At 44.8% G+C, this 19,808-nt stretch overlaps 1 protein-coding gene across 2 annotated transcripts; it reads right to left on the reverse strand.

Moving 5' to 3' along the window:
- Positions 1-682: 682 nt before the first annotated feature.
- PCMTD2 (protein-L-isoaspartate (D-aspartate) O-methyltransferase domain containing 2) lies at positions 683-18,601 on the reverse strand. Of its 2 annotated transcripts, none has more exons than XM_011976417.1 (6): positions 18,441-18,601; positions 14,033-14,363; positions 9,825-9,927; positions 8,877-9,048; positions 6,295-6,418; positions 683-1,887 (listed from the first exon to the last, which is right to left on the reverse strand). In XM_011976417.1, exons 2-6 carry the CDS (start codon positions 14,337-14,339, stop codon positions 1,508-1,510), a joined length of 1,086 nt encoding a protein of 361 aa, XP_011831807.1. In that variant the 5' UTR covers positions 14,340-14,363; positions 18,441-18,601; the 3' UTR covers positions 683-1,507. The 2 variants fall into 2 exon arrangements, with proteins under 2 accessions (XP_011831807.1, XP_011831808.1); XM_011976418.1 differs by having other exon boundaries at positions 18,379-18,547.
- Between the last annotated feature and the right edge of the window lie 1,207 nt (positions 18,602-19,808).

The following is a 19,808-nucleotide window of genomic DNA, read 5'->3' on the forward strand; positions in this document are numbered from 1 at the left end:
AAAATGACTCAGTTACTTAAAAAAGCAGAAAAGATCCAAAATAACCAGAGCTTAGCTAACGTGGCGAAACCACAGAGACACTGAAGCCCAGCAACTCCCAAGAAGCTGAGGATTAAGATTAACAATAAACTCTGGATACCGAATCCTCTATCGACACTCTGAATTTATGTTTATTGTTAATAATTTATATTATTCTTTTCTTTGGGTAAAAAAAAAATGTTTTAAAAAGAACCAATGTTTTGGAATAAGCAATGTAACTCTGATCATTTTGCTATGTGACTACCAAAAACGCTGCTGTTCTTTTAGCCCTACCATTTGGTAAGATAGAAAGCTCTCCACACACAAGGCTCAGAGAAGGCTGATACCACAAGTCAGTGCGAGTTACACTATTCTCATCAATGGAGCTACTAAAATACATACATTTGCTCTTACAAAAAAATTACAAAACTAACAAATCTCTTTTTCTCCAGAATTATAAAAGATAGAATCTATGAATCAGTACTCTAATGTGATCGCAGAAAAATAGCAAACTGAAGTCAAAAAGCACAGGCTGTCCATTATAGAGTCCCCAGTCTAATTCCTTTCTACCTAGAGTCCCAGTCTATTTAACACTTTCTACCTGCTCTGAGGATGGAGGGTGTCAACACCTTAGAAAACCATGATGATCTTTAAAACTGGGTACAGAATCATCCCCAAGGTTACGGCACATGTAACTTCGCTTATTGCTCACACACAGAAAAAAATTCGCTTCCTTTTCCAGGATATTCTTTTAAAGGTATCAAAACATGTCATTAAAAAAAAAAAAAAAAACCCTCTTTGGAATTCTCCCGGAATTCCAGAAAGATTATTTGGCAGTTCATTCCTCCACCCCATCAAAATTTTTCCTTTGAAAATTTTCAACTGACAACTCACATAAGATTTAATTAACTTACTTAAAATAAGGGAGGGCTTCTCAGTAATGTTTCCCCACTAGAAAACTAAGAAATTCAGTGATACTCAGTGCCAGTAACTAAGTGGCACGTATCATAAAAATTCAAACTTGGATGCAGGTGCGTCACACCCAGAAAAGATTTCATACATTTATAAGCTTGTGCTTTCACACTTTATAAGCAACACAGGTTAGTTTCCACTTCGGTTTTCATCTTTAGGGAGTAACGTGCATGTTGTATGAGGGACGGTCGTCAAACAGTCTCTCTTACACACACTTGAGTGTTTCATCAGAGCCGAAAAAGAAACAGCCTTCTCTTTTTCTCTATGAAGATTCTCTCCACTTTGGGAAAACAATCTTCTATGCAATGAAGGTCTTGTGGAATTACGTAAAGAAATCATACAACTGAATACAATTTTAGAGGCCAATCAGGAACTAGAAGAAGAAAACCATGATGTGGATGAGCCCAGCAGTTCCCTTCCCCGCAATGTCTGCCTCCAGGTTCAACAGCACGTAGGCAGCACAAACTTCAGACTCAGCAATCTGCTCTTCCTCATTTCCCCCTTTCAAACAGGAGACTTATTTTTCTCTGTAATAAAGCAAGTAGTATTTCAGGGGATCTGGCAGAGGGAGGCTCAGGACCTTCTGGCGTAGGAAGTTCACTGGGGGGTCTGGCTTTGTTTCAGGCGGGGTCTTCTCTTCTTCTTCCCTCCGTTCCTCTTCCAAGTCTTCACAGCTGTTGTCATCTGAGGGGTTGGAAATCCGACTGGCAAAGACTTCTTTGTCCAAAAAGACAATCGTTTCCATTCGACGGCGGCGAACTCTCCTTCGTTTAAACCTGGGGGTGTTCTTTAGTCCGTTTCCGTTTTTGCTCACAGTTTCCTGATGAATAACCTTTTTAATGGTGCCCCGGATGGCAATGCGAGCCAAGTCCTGGAGGCTGCGAACTGCCACTGGTGCTGCGGCACAAAAGAATGAGACACAGTCAAACTCATCTGAGCAACACGACCACAATGCCTACACATCTAAGACCCGTAACTTCATTTGAATTAACTTGCAAATTTATGAATATGTTGAAAGAATATGAGAGCAGGCTAAGCAAATGTCAATTAGTGCTCTGATTTACAATCATATGGTACTTTTCAAAAGACATTTTCAAATGCATCAGTTCTTAACTTTGAAAGGGAAAGGAAGCAATACTGCTTGGCTACATTAATCAGTGGTGGAACCAACACCTGGGTTACAGTTTGTTTTCCTGACAGCCTAGTTTCATTATTCTATTGTCTGCGCATTCATGTGTATATTAATACCCACCTACTAGTAATAGAGTGAATATGTCTCCAACAGCCTAGTTTCATTATTCTATTGTCTGCGTGTTCATGTGTGTATTAATACCCACCTACTAGTAATAGAGTGAATATGTCTCCAACAGCCTAGTTTCATTATTCTATTGTCTGTGTGTTCATGTGTGTATTAATACCCACCTACTAGTAATAGAGTGAATATGTCTCCAACATTCTTGTTTTTGAGACAGAGTCTTACTCTGTCACCCAGGCTGGGGTGCAAAGGTGCGATCTCCACTCACTGCAACCTCCGTCTCCTGGGTTCAAGTGATCCTCCCGCCTCAACCTCCCCAGTAGCTGGGACTACAGGCACGTGCCACCATGCCCAGCTAATTTTTGTATTTTTAGTAGAGGCAAGGTTTCACCATGTTGGTCAGGCCGGTCTTGAACTCCTGACATCAAGCGATCCACCCGCCTCAGCCTCCCAAAGTGCTGAGATTACAGGCGTGAGCCACCGTGCCCAGCCTAATATTCTTTTATCTACTAATATTTTCATAGTTATTCACACATTGAATATTTGTTCCATTTTTATTAAAGTACAGAAATGCAAATCCAAACATTTTTCAGAAAAAGCAAAAACTCTAAAGCACACCAAGGAGAAAGAACATTTGACAATTAAAGCTCACAATTTCATGCAGGCAATATTTCTCAAAGGGAAAATTACATTAAACTTATAGTTTAGTATTAATTATATATCATTAATAAAAGTAACTCAGCATCACTTTTCCCCTCCAGTACTCCACTTCTCCAAAGAACAACAGTCTGCACTACAGGGAGAGCTCTTGTGCTGTACACATTTATCACCAAAATCAGAAAGGCCTGCAGAGAATCTCTCCACTGTTCTTCGGAAACCCTCAAACAGGCTTGTGTCCCAGGTCCTTGGCAGTAAGTAGCACCTTCTCCCTTCAACCTTTCCTGTTTTTCTGACTCCACAGACAAGAGGTCCCTTCTCCTTTCTCCAGGACAGGCTCTGGCACTTCCTTTGTCTTCAATCCTGTCTCCTCACCAAACAACACGATCATGCCTCTTGCCCCATCTGTGACCCAGCTCCCTCCTCAAGTACAGCCATCCTTCCTTCATCATCTCACATCCAGAAAGATTACTTCCAGAGCACTAGGATCTAGCTGTTGCCCCAAAAGGCTGAAACAACTCCTTCCGAGGCCCTCAGGGTCCCAGCCTTCAGCTCTGGCCTCTCCAGATCGCCAAGGTGTCGGCTTGGGATAAGGAACGTGGCTCACTGCTACCCTGGCCCAAGGCACAGCCGCTCCCTCTGACCTCCACAGCTCTTTTCTCTTGCAGGCTCTTCCTCTTCCATCCAGCCCAGTGATGCTCCCTAAGGTTCCAATTTCCACCATTTCCCCCTCTCGATATGACTGCTAGTCCTTGGTTTTACATCCATTCTGTGGCTTTAAATAACAGGCCAGCCAATAGCTCCCAAGGTTCTAATCCAGTCCTGACCAGGATCCTGAGCCTCCCATATACCCAGGTCTACAACAAACAATGAACACCTCACATGTCCTTCCTCAGAAGGACTGTATCATTGTATGTATCATTCAATCTTCTCCACTGTAGAAGCCAGTCTCTTAGTTTTCATCTTTATATCTCGCCTGGAAAATTTCAACAGCTTTCCACTGGTTCCTGCTTCCAATGTGACCTGTGTCCATTCAATCTGAAAGCTAACCCATCTACCCCACACCACACATATCTACACTCACATGATCCCACACCATGCATTTCCGTACTCATGTGACCCCACACCGCACATGCCCGCACTCACATGAACCCCACCGTGCACGCCCGAACTCATCCCACACCGCACACACCCGCACTCACACGACCCCACACCGTGCATGAACATTACCCCACACCGCACACACCTGCACTCACGACCCCACATCACGCGTGCCCACACTCACACGACCCCACGCCATGCATGCCCGCACTTACATGACCCCACATCACGCGTACCCACTCACACCTCACACCGTGCACGCCCGCACTCATGACCCCACAGCACACGCCCACACTCACACGACCCCACACAGCACACGCCTGCACCCATGACCCCACACCGTGCACGCCCACACTCACACAACCCCGCACCGCGCACGCCTGCACCCATGACCCCACACCGCGCACGCCCACTCACACAACCCTGCACCGTGCACGCCTGCACCCATGACCCCACACCATGCACGCCCACACTCATGACCCCACACCGTACATTCTCGCACTCTCATCACCCCACACCATGCGTGCCCACACTCACACGACCCCACACCACGCACACCCACACACACGTGACCGCACACTGCAAATGTCCACACTCATGACCCCTCATTGTGCACGTCTACGCTCTGACCCCATATCATGCAGGTCTAAACTTACACACCCTACACCACGCATCTACACTCACATGATCCAGTATCACGTATGTCTAGACTCACAGAGTTTTCTATTCCACTGTCTTCACGAACATGACTTTACTAGTCTAGGAAACTCTGGCCCAGGAAAAGAAAAGTTGCAAATAACCCAATGGGTCACTTCAGAAACTCTAAAAGCATCACATTAATATTGATTATCTAACATTCTCTTCAAAACCATCTCCGCAAAACAAGCATCCAAACTGCCCACCACATTGTCATGATTCTTAATCAGGCCAGATGAAGCCCTCACAGGGAAAGACTCATTTTCAACCAGACCCTCAAAAAGTCTCATAAATACCCCAAAGATGCCCTTGCCTTCCCAAACTCTGTTAAGGCTCTGGAAGCTGGTGACCTCCCAGCCAAGAGCAGCACTTACTTAAAAAGGTTATTCTGGTGAGATTTTCAGAGCATGCATTTGACAGATTCACCCTCCACCTGACCACCAGGCTTATCCAGGATCTTTTGCTTGAAGCATCTGATAGCTCTGCCCAGCCAACATGATAAACCCAATTCTAACCTACATACCAGTAGTTTCTCCCACCAGTCCCAACTCTGACTATACGGGGAACATGCATCTTGACTTCTGCCCTACCATTGCTGGCACTTTTCTCCACTTTCTCCTCTTTAGGGAACTGCTTTTCGCCCTTGAAGGCCGAGCACAAACATCATCCTCTGCCAAACCTTCCCTAATTACTCCAACCGTTTTGCATGTCCTATTGTTGCTCATTATCAAATTTCAAGAACCGTGTCTACTTCTTAGAACCTGTACTTAGTAGAGACCAAAGCAAAGTGTAATCATTTAATAGATGATTCCTAATAAACCAAAAAACTTTTCTGGAAGAGATTTGCCAAAATGTATTGTCTCTGAGTGGTGGGACTATGCAAAACTTTTTCCTTCCTATTATTTGCATTTCCCTTCCTAAAATTTGCATTTTCCAAATTTTCTAAATGATCAGAGAGCATCCTGATAGTTTTATTTTAAATAAAATCAATTGGAACTCTCCTTTCTGTGTGAGTTGTTTAAATTTTAAAACATCAGGAGGTTTTGCTATCGTGCTGGCCCTGGTATCAGTTCCTTGCTCAGTTTGCATCCTGAACTAGTGAAACACAAAGGCTCGGCTGTGTGAGGTTCCACGGAAAGTCTCCTATCCACCCCAGCAGATTAGCTGGAATGTGTTCTCTGCCCTCGTCTACTCATGAGGCAGCAGGCGCTTGGTGCCCTGGGGAACAGATGCCCCATGACTCTGCAGGAGCCCTCTCGATGGCTCTCTCTGAAGACCTCACCCAGCGGAAGCGGCAAAGAGGCTCAGTCTCCCACGCGGCAAAATGAGCTCCCTTTTATGTGCGTCCTACGCTTTCAGTGGCGTGACCAGCAACAGCTCTTTGTAGATTTAAAAGACAGCTAAAATAACCTGAAATAGGCTAAAAATAGATTATAACTTTTTTAATGCCTGAAATTGCTTGTAGAATTTTAGTTTCAGCATGGGAGTGGTGCTTTTTAATATCAAAAGGTTCTTTGTAAGCTTTGTTTCCTTTTAAAATCTAACCAGACGAAAAAGATCTAAAAGATAAAATAAGTAAAGACTGGTATACTTACGTAACTGGACAAGTCTTGATTTTCCTGACTCTGAATGGCAGGGCTGGATCAGAGGAGCAAAAGAAACAGCAAGAATCTTTTTGGTTTCCCAAGCTGAAGGACCCGTGCGTGTTATCTTAGTCAACTATCCCAGAGACAAAATGAGAATATTCAAAAGATTTGGCTACTAAATAGCTCATATTTAATCATTCCTATACATACTACAAAAATACATAGATACGCTTACAATAAAATGAAATATCTTGACATATGGACCCCTAATGTGATGTGCCATGAAGTACATCTGTCTTATGAAGATTCCTGCAAAAATGCTTAACCTGAATATATTCAGGCCCTAGGCCTAACTTCTGTTTACAGAAATCATATATTATAGAGAAACTAGTTATAGGATAGCAAGAGGAAACAATCACATAGAGAATGTGAGCATTCTTATAAGACAATGCTCTAGCACTCTCCAAAAAAGTCAACATTGAGGGTGAAAAGGGGATCTGTTCTAAAGTATAAAGCAAAGATATGTTAATAACCAATTGAATCCTGACCTGTTGTTACTGGGGGCGGGGGGAGGGGCGGCGGGCGTAACTCCTGGTAGGCACTGTAGTCACAGATACTGTTATATAGAATCCCTGTTACTTTTTTAAATGCAAACTTGTCATCTTGGATGCCTGGGCAATTATCCTCAGGCTTTGGAGACAAACACCGAAGTGTTTAAGCCGTGCCCTGGTATCACCCCCACGAAAGCACCGGGATCTGGTGGCTTAACATACTCCAGGGTAGGTCATCAAAACATTTCTTTTGAATTCAAGTATTCGGAGCACCAGAGAACACAATTAGACATGACCCTCTGTGTGCTCCGTGTGGCTGGGTCAGTCTCCAAGTGGCCTACACAGGTCACAAAACTATTTTTGGTCAGTTCTTTCATGCTATGATTACATGCTGGCCTTTTCTAAAAATATCTAAGTCAGTAAATCCTCTAAAAACTAAGATTCTATGTCACAAATCTCATAACTTAAAGGATTAAGTAGCCATGTACTAAGTAAACATCAACAAACATTCTTATATAGCAGCAAAACATATGTTTAAACATTTTTAAAAGAATGTCGTTATAATGAAAAACAAGTATTTCCATATAATCAATAAATGATGTATAAAACCGTAAATAAAACTATAAACCCCTATTTCATATTCTACATAAGCAGACGAAACATTGTAAAGATGTCCACAATCCTCAAACTAATCGAGATGATACAATTCCAATAAAAAATCCAATGCATTTTTGTATAGCAACAAAGACCTGTAATTTCACTTGTGTAAGCAAAGACATTTAAAACAATATTCTGCCAGGTGTGATGGCTCATGCCAACAACTCTGGAGGCTGAAGTGAGGCGACTGCTTGAGGCCAGGAGTTTGTGATCAGCCTGGGCAACACAGTGAGAGCCCGTCACTAAAAAAATAAAATTAGGCCAGGCGCAGTGGCTCAGACCTGTAATCCCAGCACTTTGGGAGGCCGACACGGGCGATCACGAGGTCAGGCGCTCCGAGACCAGCCTGACCAACATGGTGAAACCCTGTCTCTACTAAAAATGCAAAAATTAGCTGGGTGTGGCAGCGCGCACCTGTAATCCCAGCTACTCAGGAGGCTGAGGCAGGATAATCGCTTCAACCCAGGAGGCGGAGGTTGCACTGAGCCGAGATTGCGCCACTGCACTCCAGCCTGGGCAACAGAGTGAGACTCTGTCTGTAATTAAATACATTAATTAATTTAATTAAATAAATTTAGCTGGGCATGGCAGCACGTGCCTACAGTGCCAGCTACTTGGATGCTGAGGCAGAAGGTCACTTCAGCCCAGGAGTTTGAAGTTATAGTCAGCTATTATCACGCCACTGTACTCCAGCCTGAATGACAGAGCAAGATCTCATCTCCAAATTTTTATTGAAACAATTAAAACCTCCTAATTTTTACTATTAGTGTTTTCCTAGTTCTTTGTGACTGGGAGACATTCTTCTTGGTGACCAATTCATGTCTGATTAATCTGTTCATTTATTATGAACTATTTTTCACAGTGAAACACAGTAACACAGACAAACATGCATGACCAAATAGCAAACTTGGACAAGACTCTCACTAAGTAAAGGATTCCTGTGAAGTGCATAACATCAAGGCATTTAACAATTAGACTAATGATGAGAATAGAATTACTCTAATAATGTTATATATAATTCTAATAACAGACCAATTATAACACATTAACAATTAGAATTAAAACTCAGAACAGCTGGGGGAAAGGAGAAGGGGAAGGAAGAGGGAGGTGAGGAGGAAGGGACAGAACAAGGAAAAGGAAAGAGAGAGAGAAGGAAGGGGGAGAAAAAGGGTTTCATGTGTAGGCTCTGAAGTCCCCACCTGAGTCAGGTTCTGGCCCCACCTAGGCTATGTGCATGACCTGGCATCTCCCTCACCTGTCCCTGCCTCTGTTTCCTCATTTATGAAATGCAGGAAATTGTTAAAAGAGTAAGTATACATAAACTGCCCAGAACAGACCTTGGCAAACAGTGTGCAAAAATGTCAGTTATGAAGGGAATCTGACCTTCTCTTCCAGTGGCATGACAAGGATCCCTCCCACTTTGAGAAGATTCTTCATGTATTCTTCATGTTCTTTCTGCACACCAGCCCCACAGTATACACGATCATACTGAGAACAATCCGGAGAAATCTCCAGGCAATTCCCAGTAACAAAGGAAGGTTCACAGAAGTCAAACCTGGAAGTAAAAAATGCTTCTTGCAACTAAAGGTATCACATTGCAACAAGTGTATACAGTAAACCTATGCTAACCACAGGTTAAAATCCCACAGCAATGTAACACAGTTTACAGAGCAAGGAGCTGGAAGAAAAGAATTACAAACGTCCAAGAATTACTTCCAAAAAGAATTATACTATATAACGAGAACTCTAGAAATGCCAAACAAAACAGTATGAAAGTGAGTATCAAAAGTATTATCCATATTTAACACAATCTCCAATCACTGTTGTCTGTGTCATCTTCCTATCATCTTATGTGAGATCTATTAACACAGTGAGTGAGATGTGGGGGTGGTGAAACTGCACTTGGTGTTTCCAAAAATTTTAATCCCTAAAATAAGAACTTTAACGTCTTATTTTAAAATGGCAAAAGCTAGTTATATATACTGTTTAAAGAAAAATGCAACAATTTCATTTTAGGAAAAATTAGGTGGTAAAAAGTTGTCTTAAATAGGAAACATGAATACTGAGCAAATGAACATTTTCTGTTTTCTTCTATTCTTATATTGGTCAGAAATTACCTTATGTAGGTGTAACAGTTTGAAATACCCTAAAATCCTCAAAAACACAGAATATTTTTTAAAACTTAGAACGGGCACATAGGATCATCCTACCACAGTTTATTTACGTTTGCTACCACTTGAACACTAATAAGCTGATTTCTTTCTATCTGAGCAAAACTTTGTAAAATTATAATTCTCATTATCTGAGCCAATGGATAGTATTTCATCTTACTTGTCAAAACTATCACTTGTTCTGATGAAGAAGTCCAGTTTCTGCTTTGCATATTCTATCACATCTGAGTGAAGTTCCACCCCATGGTTCACGCCAAAAGGACCTAAAACGTTTAAGAATAAGAAAACATGTAGAACCAGAGCAAGAGCTCCTGCTCATTTGTTTACTTCTACCAACTGTGACGCATCTGATTTAGCATCTGCAACTGCAGACACTCACCAAGTTTTGAAGTCTCATCACATTATCACAGCTCACCACATGATAAATACTTGGGGCCTGGGCTTCTCTGCTCTCAAACTTTTAAAGAATCATTTGAAAATTGAAACAAACCAAGTGTTCAAGTCTTACTAATGAACTACAGAAGAAACATGTATTTGCAAGTGCAACTGACACAGGCCTCACCTGTTTGTCCAGAGGTAACATTTAAGACAATTCTGTTTTCCCTGAAAAGTTTCCCAAAACACTCAGATGTGTGCATTATAATATTCACAAAACAGGGTTCAGTCATCATCATTAAGATAAAACTATGCTTCCAAGTCACAATGAAACATTTTTTATATCAAAGGATATTTATCAGTAATTTGAAATAAAACTGAGAAATGTTACAAGTCCACTTAATGATGAAAGCCCTCCCTCCATATAAAACTGCCCCTACGTTAGCTGAGAACACAGTATTGACACTCAATATGAGTCTCTCTGTTATGGGTCTCTCTGTTGAGTCTCTTTGTTGTAGGAATCCACTTACACGAAGGTAAAAATCAGGCAAAATTCATCTATACTGACAAAGGCAAAACCGTCATCACCTTTCTGGAAGGTGCAACATTGGGGACCTTTCTAGGAGGAGGGGGCATGGGAGCCTTCCGGGGTGCCGATTCTACTCTGTATCATGCTCCGGGTGGAGTTTATATGGAGGTGGATGCACATGTAAAAGTCCATCAGAATTCACACTTCACACTTGTTCATTTACATGGGTAAGTTACACGTCAACTTTTTAAGTCTACATGTAAAAATCAATAGGGCACGTAGGACTTTACTTAGTAGACGCATCTACCACAGTGATCATGCAGCACTGGACTCTACAATCTCACAGAAATGCTGAGAAACGAGCAACCTTCTGTGCCTCCCACACCTTTGCACCATGCGGGCCCTCCTAGGACAAGAGTTACCAGCCCAGGAAAAGGCTTCCCTGGCCCCCATTTGGACAACTGTACCTGCTGCTCTTCTCTCTCAACAGATTTCACACACAGAGCTGCTGCTAAAACATTACCTCATCAAAATACACCCTACCTGAGAGTTCAACTTTTCACTATTTACAACATGAAATCCTGAATTACTCCCAATGTCAAGACCTTCTGACAACTCCCCGACTTCAATTCCCGACTCTGCCACTGTGCCAGAGACCAAAAATAGCTGCTTGATTTTTCCTACTCATCTTATTTTCACTGACCCCTCACCTTCACTATCAAGCACTTAATAAGCAGTTAATTCTAATAACAGATACGAGATATGTGTCCTATTCCCAAGAAGCTTAACACCAAACAGTAGTAACACAAATATCTCAACCCACCTGCTTAATAAGAAGATGACTAGCAGGGGAAGGAGGACACAGGGTGGCTGGGGGGTGTCACGAACACGGCACCTGGAACACAGCACTGGAACATGGCACTGAAGCCAGACCTGCAAGGCCTCCCCTGGCAGAGTCACTCCCAGGTATGCCCTGCTTCCTAATCACACAGCATTTTTTCAGGTAGGTGACTTATGAGTCACCATCTCTTAGTATCTACTGTATTCTCCCCTGGTTCATGACAAACGAAGGTAAGGACAGCCCTGAGCAAAGGGGAGAGGAGGCCACAGAGCAAGCACAGGAACATGGCTGACCCAGGATGCAGCTCAGACCACGTGAAAGGCAATGAAGGGTCACAGTAAAGACATCTGTCAGATGAGAGACCCACATTCACAGGCACTGGGAAGCCAATGAGCTTTCACTCTGGAGTGCTTTGCACAAAGTGCTGTTCAGGTTGAATAAGCTGCAGCATCTGGAGACGCAGCCAAGACATGCATCCATGACAGCAAACCCTGAAGTCACTTCCTCCAACTGCATCAAAGCAGCATGTCACATCCATTACAGCAGAAAACAGGCCTGCCTTCCTTCAGACCTCTCTTCTCCCAAAATCCAACGAAATTCCCAGTAAACAGGGGATTCAGAAAAGACAAGCAACAATATCAAGTTGGAAGGCCTTTTCTTATAACTTCTAGGGGATGTCAAGTACAGCAAGGCCATTTCAGGCTTACTTTCCTTTTTTCTTTTTGAGATGGAGTCTCGCTCTTTTACCCAGGCTGGGGTGCAGTGGCGCGATCTCTGTAACCTCACTGTGACCTCCGCCTCCCAGGTTCAAGTGATTCTCCAGCCTCAGCCTCCTGGTTAGTGGGATTATAGGTGCGCACCACCACACCCAGCTAATTTTTTATACTTTTGGTAGAGATAGCATTTCACCATGTTGGCCAGGTTGGTCTCAAACTCGACCTCAAGCAATCTGCCTGCCTCAGCCTCCCAAAGTGCTGATATTACAGGCGTGAGCCACCACGCCTGGCCATTTCAGGCTTACTTTAAGTCATCTTTTCCTAAGCATTTTGGCTCTTTTCAACAGCATTTCTAATCTAGTCAGCTAGAGCACCTATTTCTCCCCAAGGTTCTACCTTAGCTATAGCTCCAATTTTTCAGCTACATTGGAGGAAATCACAATTCCCAAATTCAAAAATGATAAATAACCTGGGCACCGTGTTCTCTTCTCAAAGCACAAGGATCACAACAGTTTCAATCGAAGAGAAGTTAAAGTCAAAAAGCATTATAAAAATCTACACATTTTTACACCTGAAGGTAGCAATCTATAGCCTAAAGTCAAAATACTCGGTCTCAAAACTTCACCAAATTCCAATTTACACAGACTTAGAAAAAAAAAACAAAATTCTCATTCCATATCCACAAAACTCAATTAGAGACGAGGTCCCGCTCTGTCACCCAGGCTGGAGTGTAGTGGCGCAATCATAGCTCACTGCAGTCTTAAACTCCTGGGTTCAAGCGATCCTCCAGCCTTGGCCTCCCAAAGGGCTGGGATTACAGGCATGAACCACCAAGTCAAGCCACATTCTTGATGTTTCTTTCACAACCATATACAGTCCATCCGTAAATCCTGTCAGTTCTAACAGGATTTAGAAAAAATACAGACTCCAGCTTCTCTGCACTGGTTTCATCCAGTGTCTTAGCCAGCATGCCTCAGCAGCCTGGCCCTGCTTCCTGTTTAGAGCAAGGTTTTACAGTAGAGATCAGCTCCTACCACTCCTCTGGCAAAACCCTTCCACCTTACTGAGTTAAAAACAGATGCCTTCCCCGCCCCCCCGTAGCATTTTGCACCAAGTGATGTTTCTCCTTACTTATCTGTTTCTTAGTTATCTGGCCAGGCATGGTGGCTCATGCCTGTAATCCCAGCACTTTGGGAGGCTGAGGAAGGTGGAGAGCTGGCGCCCAGGAGTTTGAGACCAGCCTGGGAAACACGGCGAGACCCTGTCTCTAAAAAAAATTTAAAAATTAGCCAGGCATGGTGGTGCACGCCAAGACCCCATCTCCACAAAAAAGTTTTAAAAATTAGCCAGGTGTGGTGGTGCACGGCTATGGCCCCAGGTACTCAGGAAGACTGCTAGAGCCCAGGAAGTCAAGGCTGTAGTGGGCCGTGTTTGTGTCACGGCACTCCAGCCTAGGCGATGGAGCACGATTCTGTCAAAAAAAAAAAAACTGCTTATAAGTACTCCAAAAGGACTTTAAAGTTAATTACCATCGATTCAGAGAAGGAGTGCCAACGAAGACTGAGTGACAAAATTAAATCAAGAAATCACAGCGGGGTCAAGATTTACACAACTGTCTTTGTCCTCCACTGTCCACAGGGCAGGTGCACAGTACAGGCTGTGGCGGTACAGGCAGAGGGGACAGAGAACAGGAGAGGTCCCCCTGGAGAACCTGGGGCCATGAGATGCATGCAGGCCTTCCTCCCTCATCCCTCCATCCACCACCCAGTGATATGTCAATGTCAGATAACTACTGGGAAGGCTGGGGTCTCGACCCAGGCGGGCCATTAGCAGACTACATTTTCTGTCAAAGGAGACGCCTCCTTCCCTGAGACAGATGAGTTTTCAGACTCTCCTTCCACACTTACCTAGAATGAGGCCCACCATGGAGCTCAGGTACCCAGTGCCACTGCCCAGGTTCAGAAATGAGAGTCCAGGCTGCAGATCTAAGGCTTCCATCACCTCTGAATAGATGCATGGGGCTGAGAGGTGAATGTTTCCATGCTTCCATGCCAAGTCTTTATAAGCATTTTCTTTAAATTCTTCAAGATAATAGTCTGCACGATCGATAGCTCGGAAAGCCTGCTCTACCAGCTCAGTCCGGATATACTGTGCTTCTTTCAAATTATCTATCAGCTCATCATTGTCTTCACCAGCACTCACAGCACCGCCCATGTTCAAGATTACACTTAGGCAATACTATAATTAAAAATTTTTAAAAAGAGTGGTTTATGTTAAAAGTAAGAGCAGAACAATAAAAGTTCTAAACAGATACCACTTTTGAATTCTGAATTCTGAAAATAATAGACTATCTTTTGTCAACACCCACCTCATCCCCCGCCCCACCCAGAGATGCTAGATTTAGAAGGAAAAAAAAATCCCAGTTCCATTGGAAACTCAGGTAAACAACACCACTAAAAATTATTTGAGATTTATTTGAAATTCAAATTTAGGCCGGGTGCGGTGGCTCATGACTGTAATCCCAGCACTTTGGGAGGCTGAGGTGAGCAGATCACCTGAGGTCAGGAGTTCGAGAACAGCCTGGCCAACATGGTAAAACCCCGTCTCTACTAAAAATACAAAAATTAGCCAGGCGTGCTAGTGGATGCCTGTAATCCCAGCTACTTGCAAGGCTGAGAGAGGAGAAAAGCTTGAACCCAGGAGGCAGAGGCTGCAGTGAGCACAGATCGTGCCACTGCACTCCAGCTTGGGCAATAGAGCAAGACTCTCTCTGTCTCAAAAAAAAAAAAAAAGAGAAAAGAAAAAAGAAAAAAAATTTAGGTGGTGTCCTATATTACATCTGGGAACTCTACATCCCCAACATAACACAAAAATACCCACCCAAGTCAAGCAATCCATTTGACCTGTTGATCTGGATATTTTGATGTTCAAATTTTAGACAAAAAAAGCAAGAAAACACTCTTCCCAAATTGAACACACTGTGACAAACACCTTCTCCTAACAAATGCAAAATCAACGTCCTGGCTAAAGTTTAAGTGTAGGAGGGGCTGCTACCAGAACTTCCTACAGCCTCTTCTTAATTGCATGATATGCAGCTTTCCCAACTCTTTAAAAATAACAACTACTTGTCTTACCTTCTCCCAAGCTGCCTTCAAGAAGAAAAAGCGCAGAATGTGTCACCTCTGAGCCTAACTATTAAAATACAGTGTAGCTTCATCTAATTCACAAGAAAACACTCTTCCATATGGAGAAGTCTTACTCTTCTTAAAACTACAAAAATATCCTTTCCAATTTTATACTTACCCCATGTAACTTTTTCAAAGTAACTGCTTTAACTTCACATAAAATGGTAATGCTTTACAAAACACCAGATACAAATTGTTGGGGGAAAAGACCACCAGACCTCATGAAGACATTTTCTGAAATGAACACAATCTTTTTAACAACCTGTTATAATTATGATGAAGTTTATACTTGCTTTCCTCCTCACATTCCTCTGGATTTCTAACAGCAGAATGAGGATGGTTAAGAAATACTGCAGGGTGGCGAGGGGCCAGGGGCAGATTTCATACACACCCACGTACACAACAGGCGACAGTGGTGGGAGAGGTTTTCCCAGGAATGAAAATAATCACGTAGTTCCTTACAAGTGAACAAAAAGGGTGAAGGCTATGGCTTAACACAAATTCTCTTCTATTTTTATGGTGGAATACTCAAACTTCATACTCAAGATTTTAGAGCTGAATATTAGGTTTTGCAAATCAATAGGATGGTCCAGTCATTAAATTTTCACACCCTTTTTGAATTCTTTGAATTGTTTCAGAGCCCTTGTTAGATTATGGTCCACAGCCAGTTGACTTAGACTTAGATGGAATTAAGTCCTAATGAGGTCAAGTTTAATCCTGGATAAGCCACTTAGCTCTGAGGCTGCACCCCTAGCCTGGCACAGTCATCTTAAAATTTAGGTCAGTGGTTAAAAGCAGAATCATGTGTTTGGATGCTTAAGGTTCTATTTAGGAAACGAGCTGGAAATCACATACTCTCCTCAGTCAAAGCCACCTCCTCACCCAGAAGCCTGTATATAATGTTCTGACATTCTGTCTCAATGCCACATCTTTAGAAGGCAACCTCAAACTGTATGTTGGATAGGTTTCATTTTCCATTAAGTAACTATTACTTATTTTGAACTCTGTCCTTAACTGGAAAGTTCGGACAGCTTTTTAGTAAAAACAAGCACCCTTTTCCAGGTACCACCTGCCAGTCATGGCCTCATTTACACTTCACAACATTAAGGAGCAAATTGGAGCTGGCCAGTTAATTTGTTCATGATCACGTCAGCCAATTTGTGAGGAGGGGGCTGGATTCAAACCCAGGACTGTATGGCAACAGGCCTGTGTTTTTAATACCACACCAATGCAGCTTTTAAAAATACTCAAGACAGCAACGTTCTTTACTACACAACACACCGGTAACCTTTTGACTATGGGGCAACCCTATCTATATCTATTGCCATTAGTAGGATCCATGTGAATAGCTGTGGGGTCTGACATTTATTACCATCTTTGTCTGGTAGTCTAACACTCCGTTACGCTGGAAACCATCGCTGTTTACAACAGACTGTGGATGTGATCAGTCATGATGTCACCAAAAACACTGACAACTAAGCTCTTTGCCAAACCAAATCCTATCATTTTCACCTAGATTCTACAATCTGGTCAAATCCAAGTTTTCAAAGTGTAGAATCATTTTTAGAATGCTGCACTCGATGATACTGTGCACATTATCTGCTGTAATTAATCCTTACTATAATTCACTACTCTGTAGTAACTAGCAACAGTCCATGACAACCTGGCTGCTCCTTACAATGCCAACTGCCAGGGCACATGAGGGACACTTGCTGGGTGGTGACAGGCATGGGAAGGTCTCAGAACTGACACCTGAGGAGGTTGTGATTGTGGCTGTGTCAACACAAGCATGAAGCATGGTAATGGAGTTTTGGGAGAAGACCACACTCCAACATGGATGTCACTTCTTAAGGGTAATATGGACACAGTAATTCATTGTGGAAGACGAGTGGGAAAAAGGACCCAAAGCCACATCTCCTTTGGGCAGAATGATCAAACACACACACAGATTTCTCACCTTGAAAACCAGAACTCTTACAAGGAATGCAAAGGGACTTTTTTCAAATACAGATGGTCTCCGACTTAGGATGGTTCGACTTCAGGTTTAACGACGTGTTTACTGGGATGCGACCCCATCACAAGTCGAGGAGCATTTGCACCTGAAAGGCTGTCACATGCACACTATTAATGGGCCTAACAAAAGCCAGACCAGTGGTACGTGCTGGAGACAATGCCTACTAAATACACAGAGAAGCTTTCTAACAAATGAAGTTGCCATGAATGAAAGGAGCTCTTGACAACCCCAGCCGAGTTCCACCGGAGGTACGAGCTGGGGTGGGACAGGGAGAAAGGCCCTGGACCCATCACCTCTGAGGTCTCCTCTCATCACCTGAGTGTAGGGCTCTATTTCCCCCAAGCACGGCCACAACAATTTCTGAGTTGCTTATAGGCACCTCAACATCACTCATTCTTGAATGACATTCTATCAAATGCCCACATCGGAGCTGTTTAGCCATTCCCTTGAGAAGAAAAATGAAAACTAATCTAGGCACACGAGTAAAGAGGGGGTGGATAAAGAGGGCGTGGATATTTAGGTGACTTATTTGAGGTGCAACGCTGGAGCAAACATTCATTTGGGAGACACAACCCTCTCACAAAAACAAAAGGCACGAAGCTCAGACAAGTTCTTCCTCCAACTAACAAAGATCTCTTTCGATGCGTGAAGGGAAGTCCCAGAGCTCTGCTCCAATTCTTACTATGTCCAAGGCACGAGGCGGGGGGAACAACTCTTTTAAAACAATTGTCATCTTCTGAAAGGGCCCAAGGTAGACTTTGTTCTAAACCTTAGTTCTTGGCTTGCCTTGGAATTGCAAACGTTGCCCACTTGGGAAATCAAGGACAAGCTGCAGGTCTGGACTAACCAGACCCAAGAGTGTGAGTGAGCAACGGGCACCGGGAGAGACCGAAGGGAAACCGCGAGCGCTCGGAGAAACGCGGGGCGCCCTGGGGGCCGCTGCAGGGAAGCGAGGGTGCCCGAGGTGGGGAGAAGCGAGGCCCCCAGAGGAGCGCTCCGGGCGCAGGGGTGCCGGGGGTGGGGGAGGAGGAGGGAAGGGGCCGAGGGGACACACCGCCCGCTCGCCGCAGGCCGGACCGAGGGGGGGGACGGCGGCGGCGGCGGCGGCGGCTCTACCTCCAGGCTCGGCCGGCCGACGGGTTCGGACCGCCTGGGCTGCGACCTGCAGCTCCTCGGGCGCGTCCCTCGTGCGTCCGCTGCCCGGCAGCGCCGCTCCAACCTCGGCCGCCGTAAACATCCGCCGCCGCCGCCGCCTCTGCGCCTGCGCACAACGGCCTGACTGCGCATGCGCCGCGGGCCTGGAACTTAAAGCGGTGATGGCGACGCAGGGAGGGGCCCAGTCCCGTGGGCTGCCCGCGTCCGCCCGCCCCGCTGAGCCCTAGGCCGGGTCCGAGTCTCGTGGGCGCGCCGTCCGCGCAGTGCTCAGCCAGGACGGACCCCGCACAGGCTGCCTGAGAAGCGCTCCCTGAGGGTCACCTGAGACGCCCTTGCTGACCCACGGCTGGGGGCGTTTCGCATCTCCAGGGTGCCCTGCGGCGGCTGACTCGGGGCCGGCGCTGCCCTCGGGCGGCCTCCCAGCACCACGCACAGCCGCCCTGGGACCCCCGCCCTGCCACCCGGCCCTGGGGCCCTCCTACCCAGCCGGCTTTGTGAAATCAGCTGTGAAAGGAAAATATCCTGGGCCCCCAAGATCACTAAGGAAAACTCCAGCAGGAAACTGCTTAGGGCAAACCTGCTTCCCATTCCATTCAAAGTCACACCTCTCTCTGCTCACTGAGATAGATGTGCCTCCTTTGGAAAGGCAAATCAGAAACTCAAAAGAACGTAACGGTTTGTGTCTCACCTATCCGTGACCTGGACGCTCCGTCCCCGCTTGGAGTCTTCCTGCCTTTGCTTCAAGTCCCGCCTTTCCAGACCGAAGCAATGTACTTCTCACATGTATTGACTGATGTATCATGTCTCCCTAAATGTATAAAACCAAGCTGTGCCCCGACCACGTTGGGCACAGGTCGCCAGGCCTTCTGAGGCTGTGTCACGGGCGCGTCCTCAACCTTGGCAAAATAAACTTTCTAAATAAACTGAGACCTGTCTCACATTTTCAGGGTTCACACAGCCCATTGCCCAAACTTCGCGTGGGGCTTTGCAGATGGGCTTTAGCTGCAGAACCTTTTCTTCAAGTACAGCCATGCAAACCACCCCATATGTGCAGCAAGTGCCAGCGTCGCTGCTGCGGACGAGTGGGCCTGGGTCTCCCGTCCCCGCCTCCCTCCTGCCCCGCATTCCTACCCAGACCCTGGAGCTCCACTTAGGAGCAGAGTTTGAAAACCAAAGGCCGGTGCCTTCAACACGTTATGTGGTCCCAGGGAGACCTCACTTCTCTTGTTGCTCCATGGTCCTGGATCCATGGACCTGAGATGGCCCACCACCTCATGACCTTCGTGGGGCTCTCAGTAGTGTCCCTCCACCTAAGAGCTTATGTTTCCA

The sequence above is a fragment of the Mandrillus leucophaeus genome, unplaced genomic scaffold (genome assembly GCF_000951045.1).
Source record: "Mandrillus leucophaeus isolate KB7577 unplaced genomic scaffold, Mleu.le_1.0 Scaffold1658, whole genome shotgun sequence".
In the NCBI taxonomy this organism is placed as follows: Eukaryota; Metazoa; Chordata; class Mammalia; order Primates; family Cercopithecidae; genus Mandrillus; species Mandrillus leucophaeus.

Coding starts and splice junctions, on each gene's coding strand:
- PCMTD2 (XM_011976417.1), bottom strand. CDS start 14,339: ATGGGCGGTGCTGTGAGTGCTGGTGAAGACAATGATGAGCTGATAGAT. Junction 9,928..14,032: donor CATGGTGGGCCTCATTCTAG/GTAAGTGTGGAA, acceptor TAAACGTTTTAG/GTCCTTTTGGCGTGAACCAT. Junction 9,049..9,824: donor ACAAGTGATAGTTTTGACAA/GTAAGATGAAAT, acceptor TTTTACTTCCAG/GTTTGACTTCTGTGAACCTT.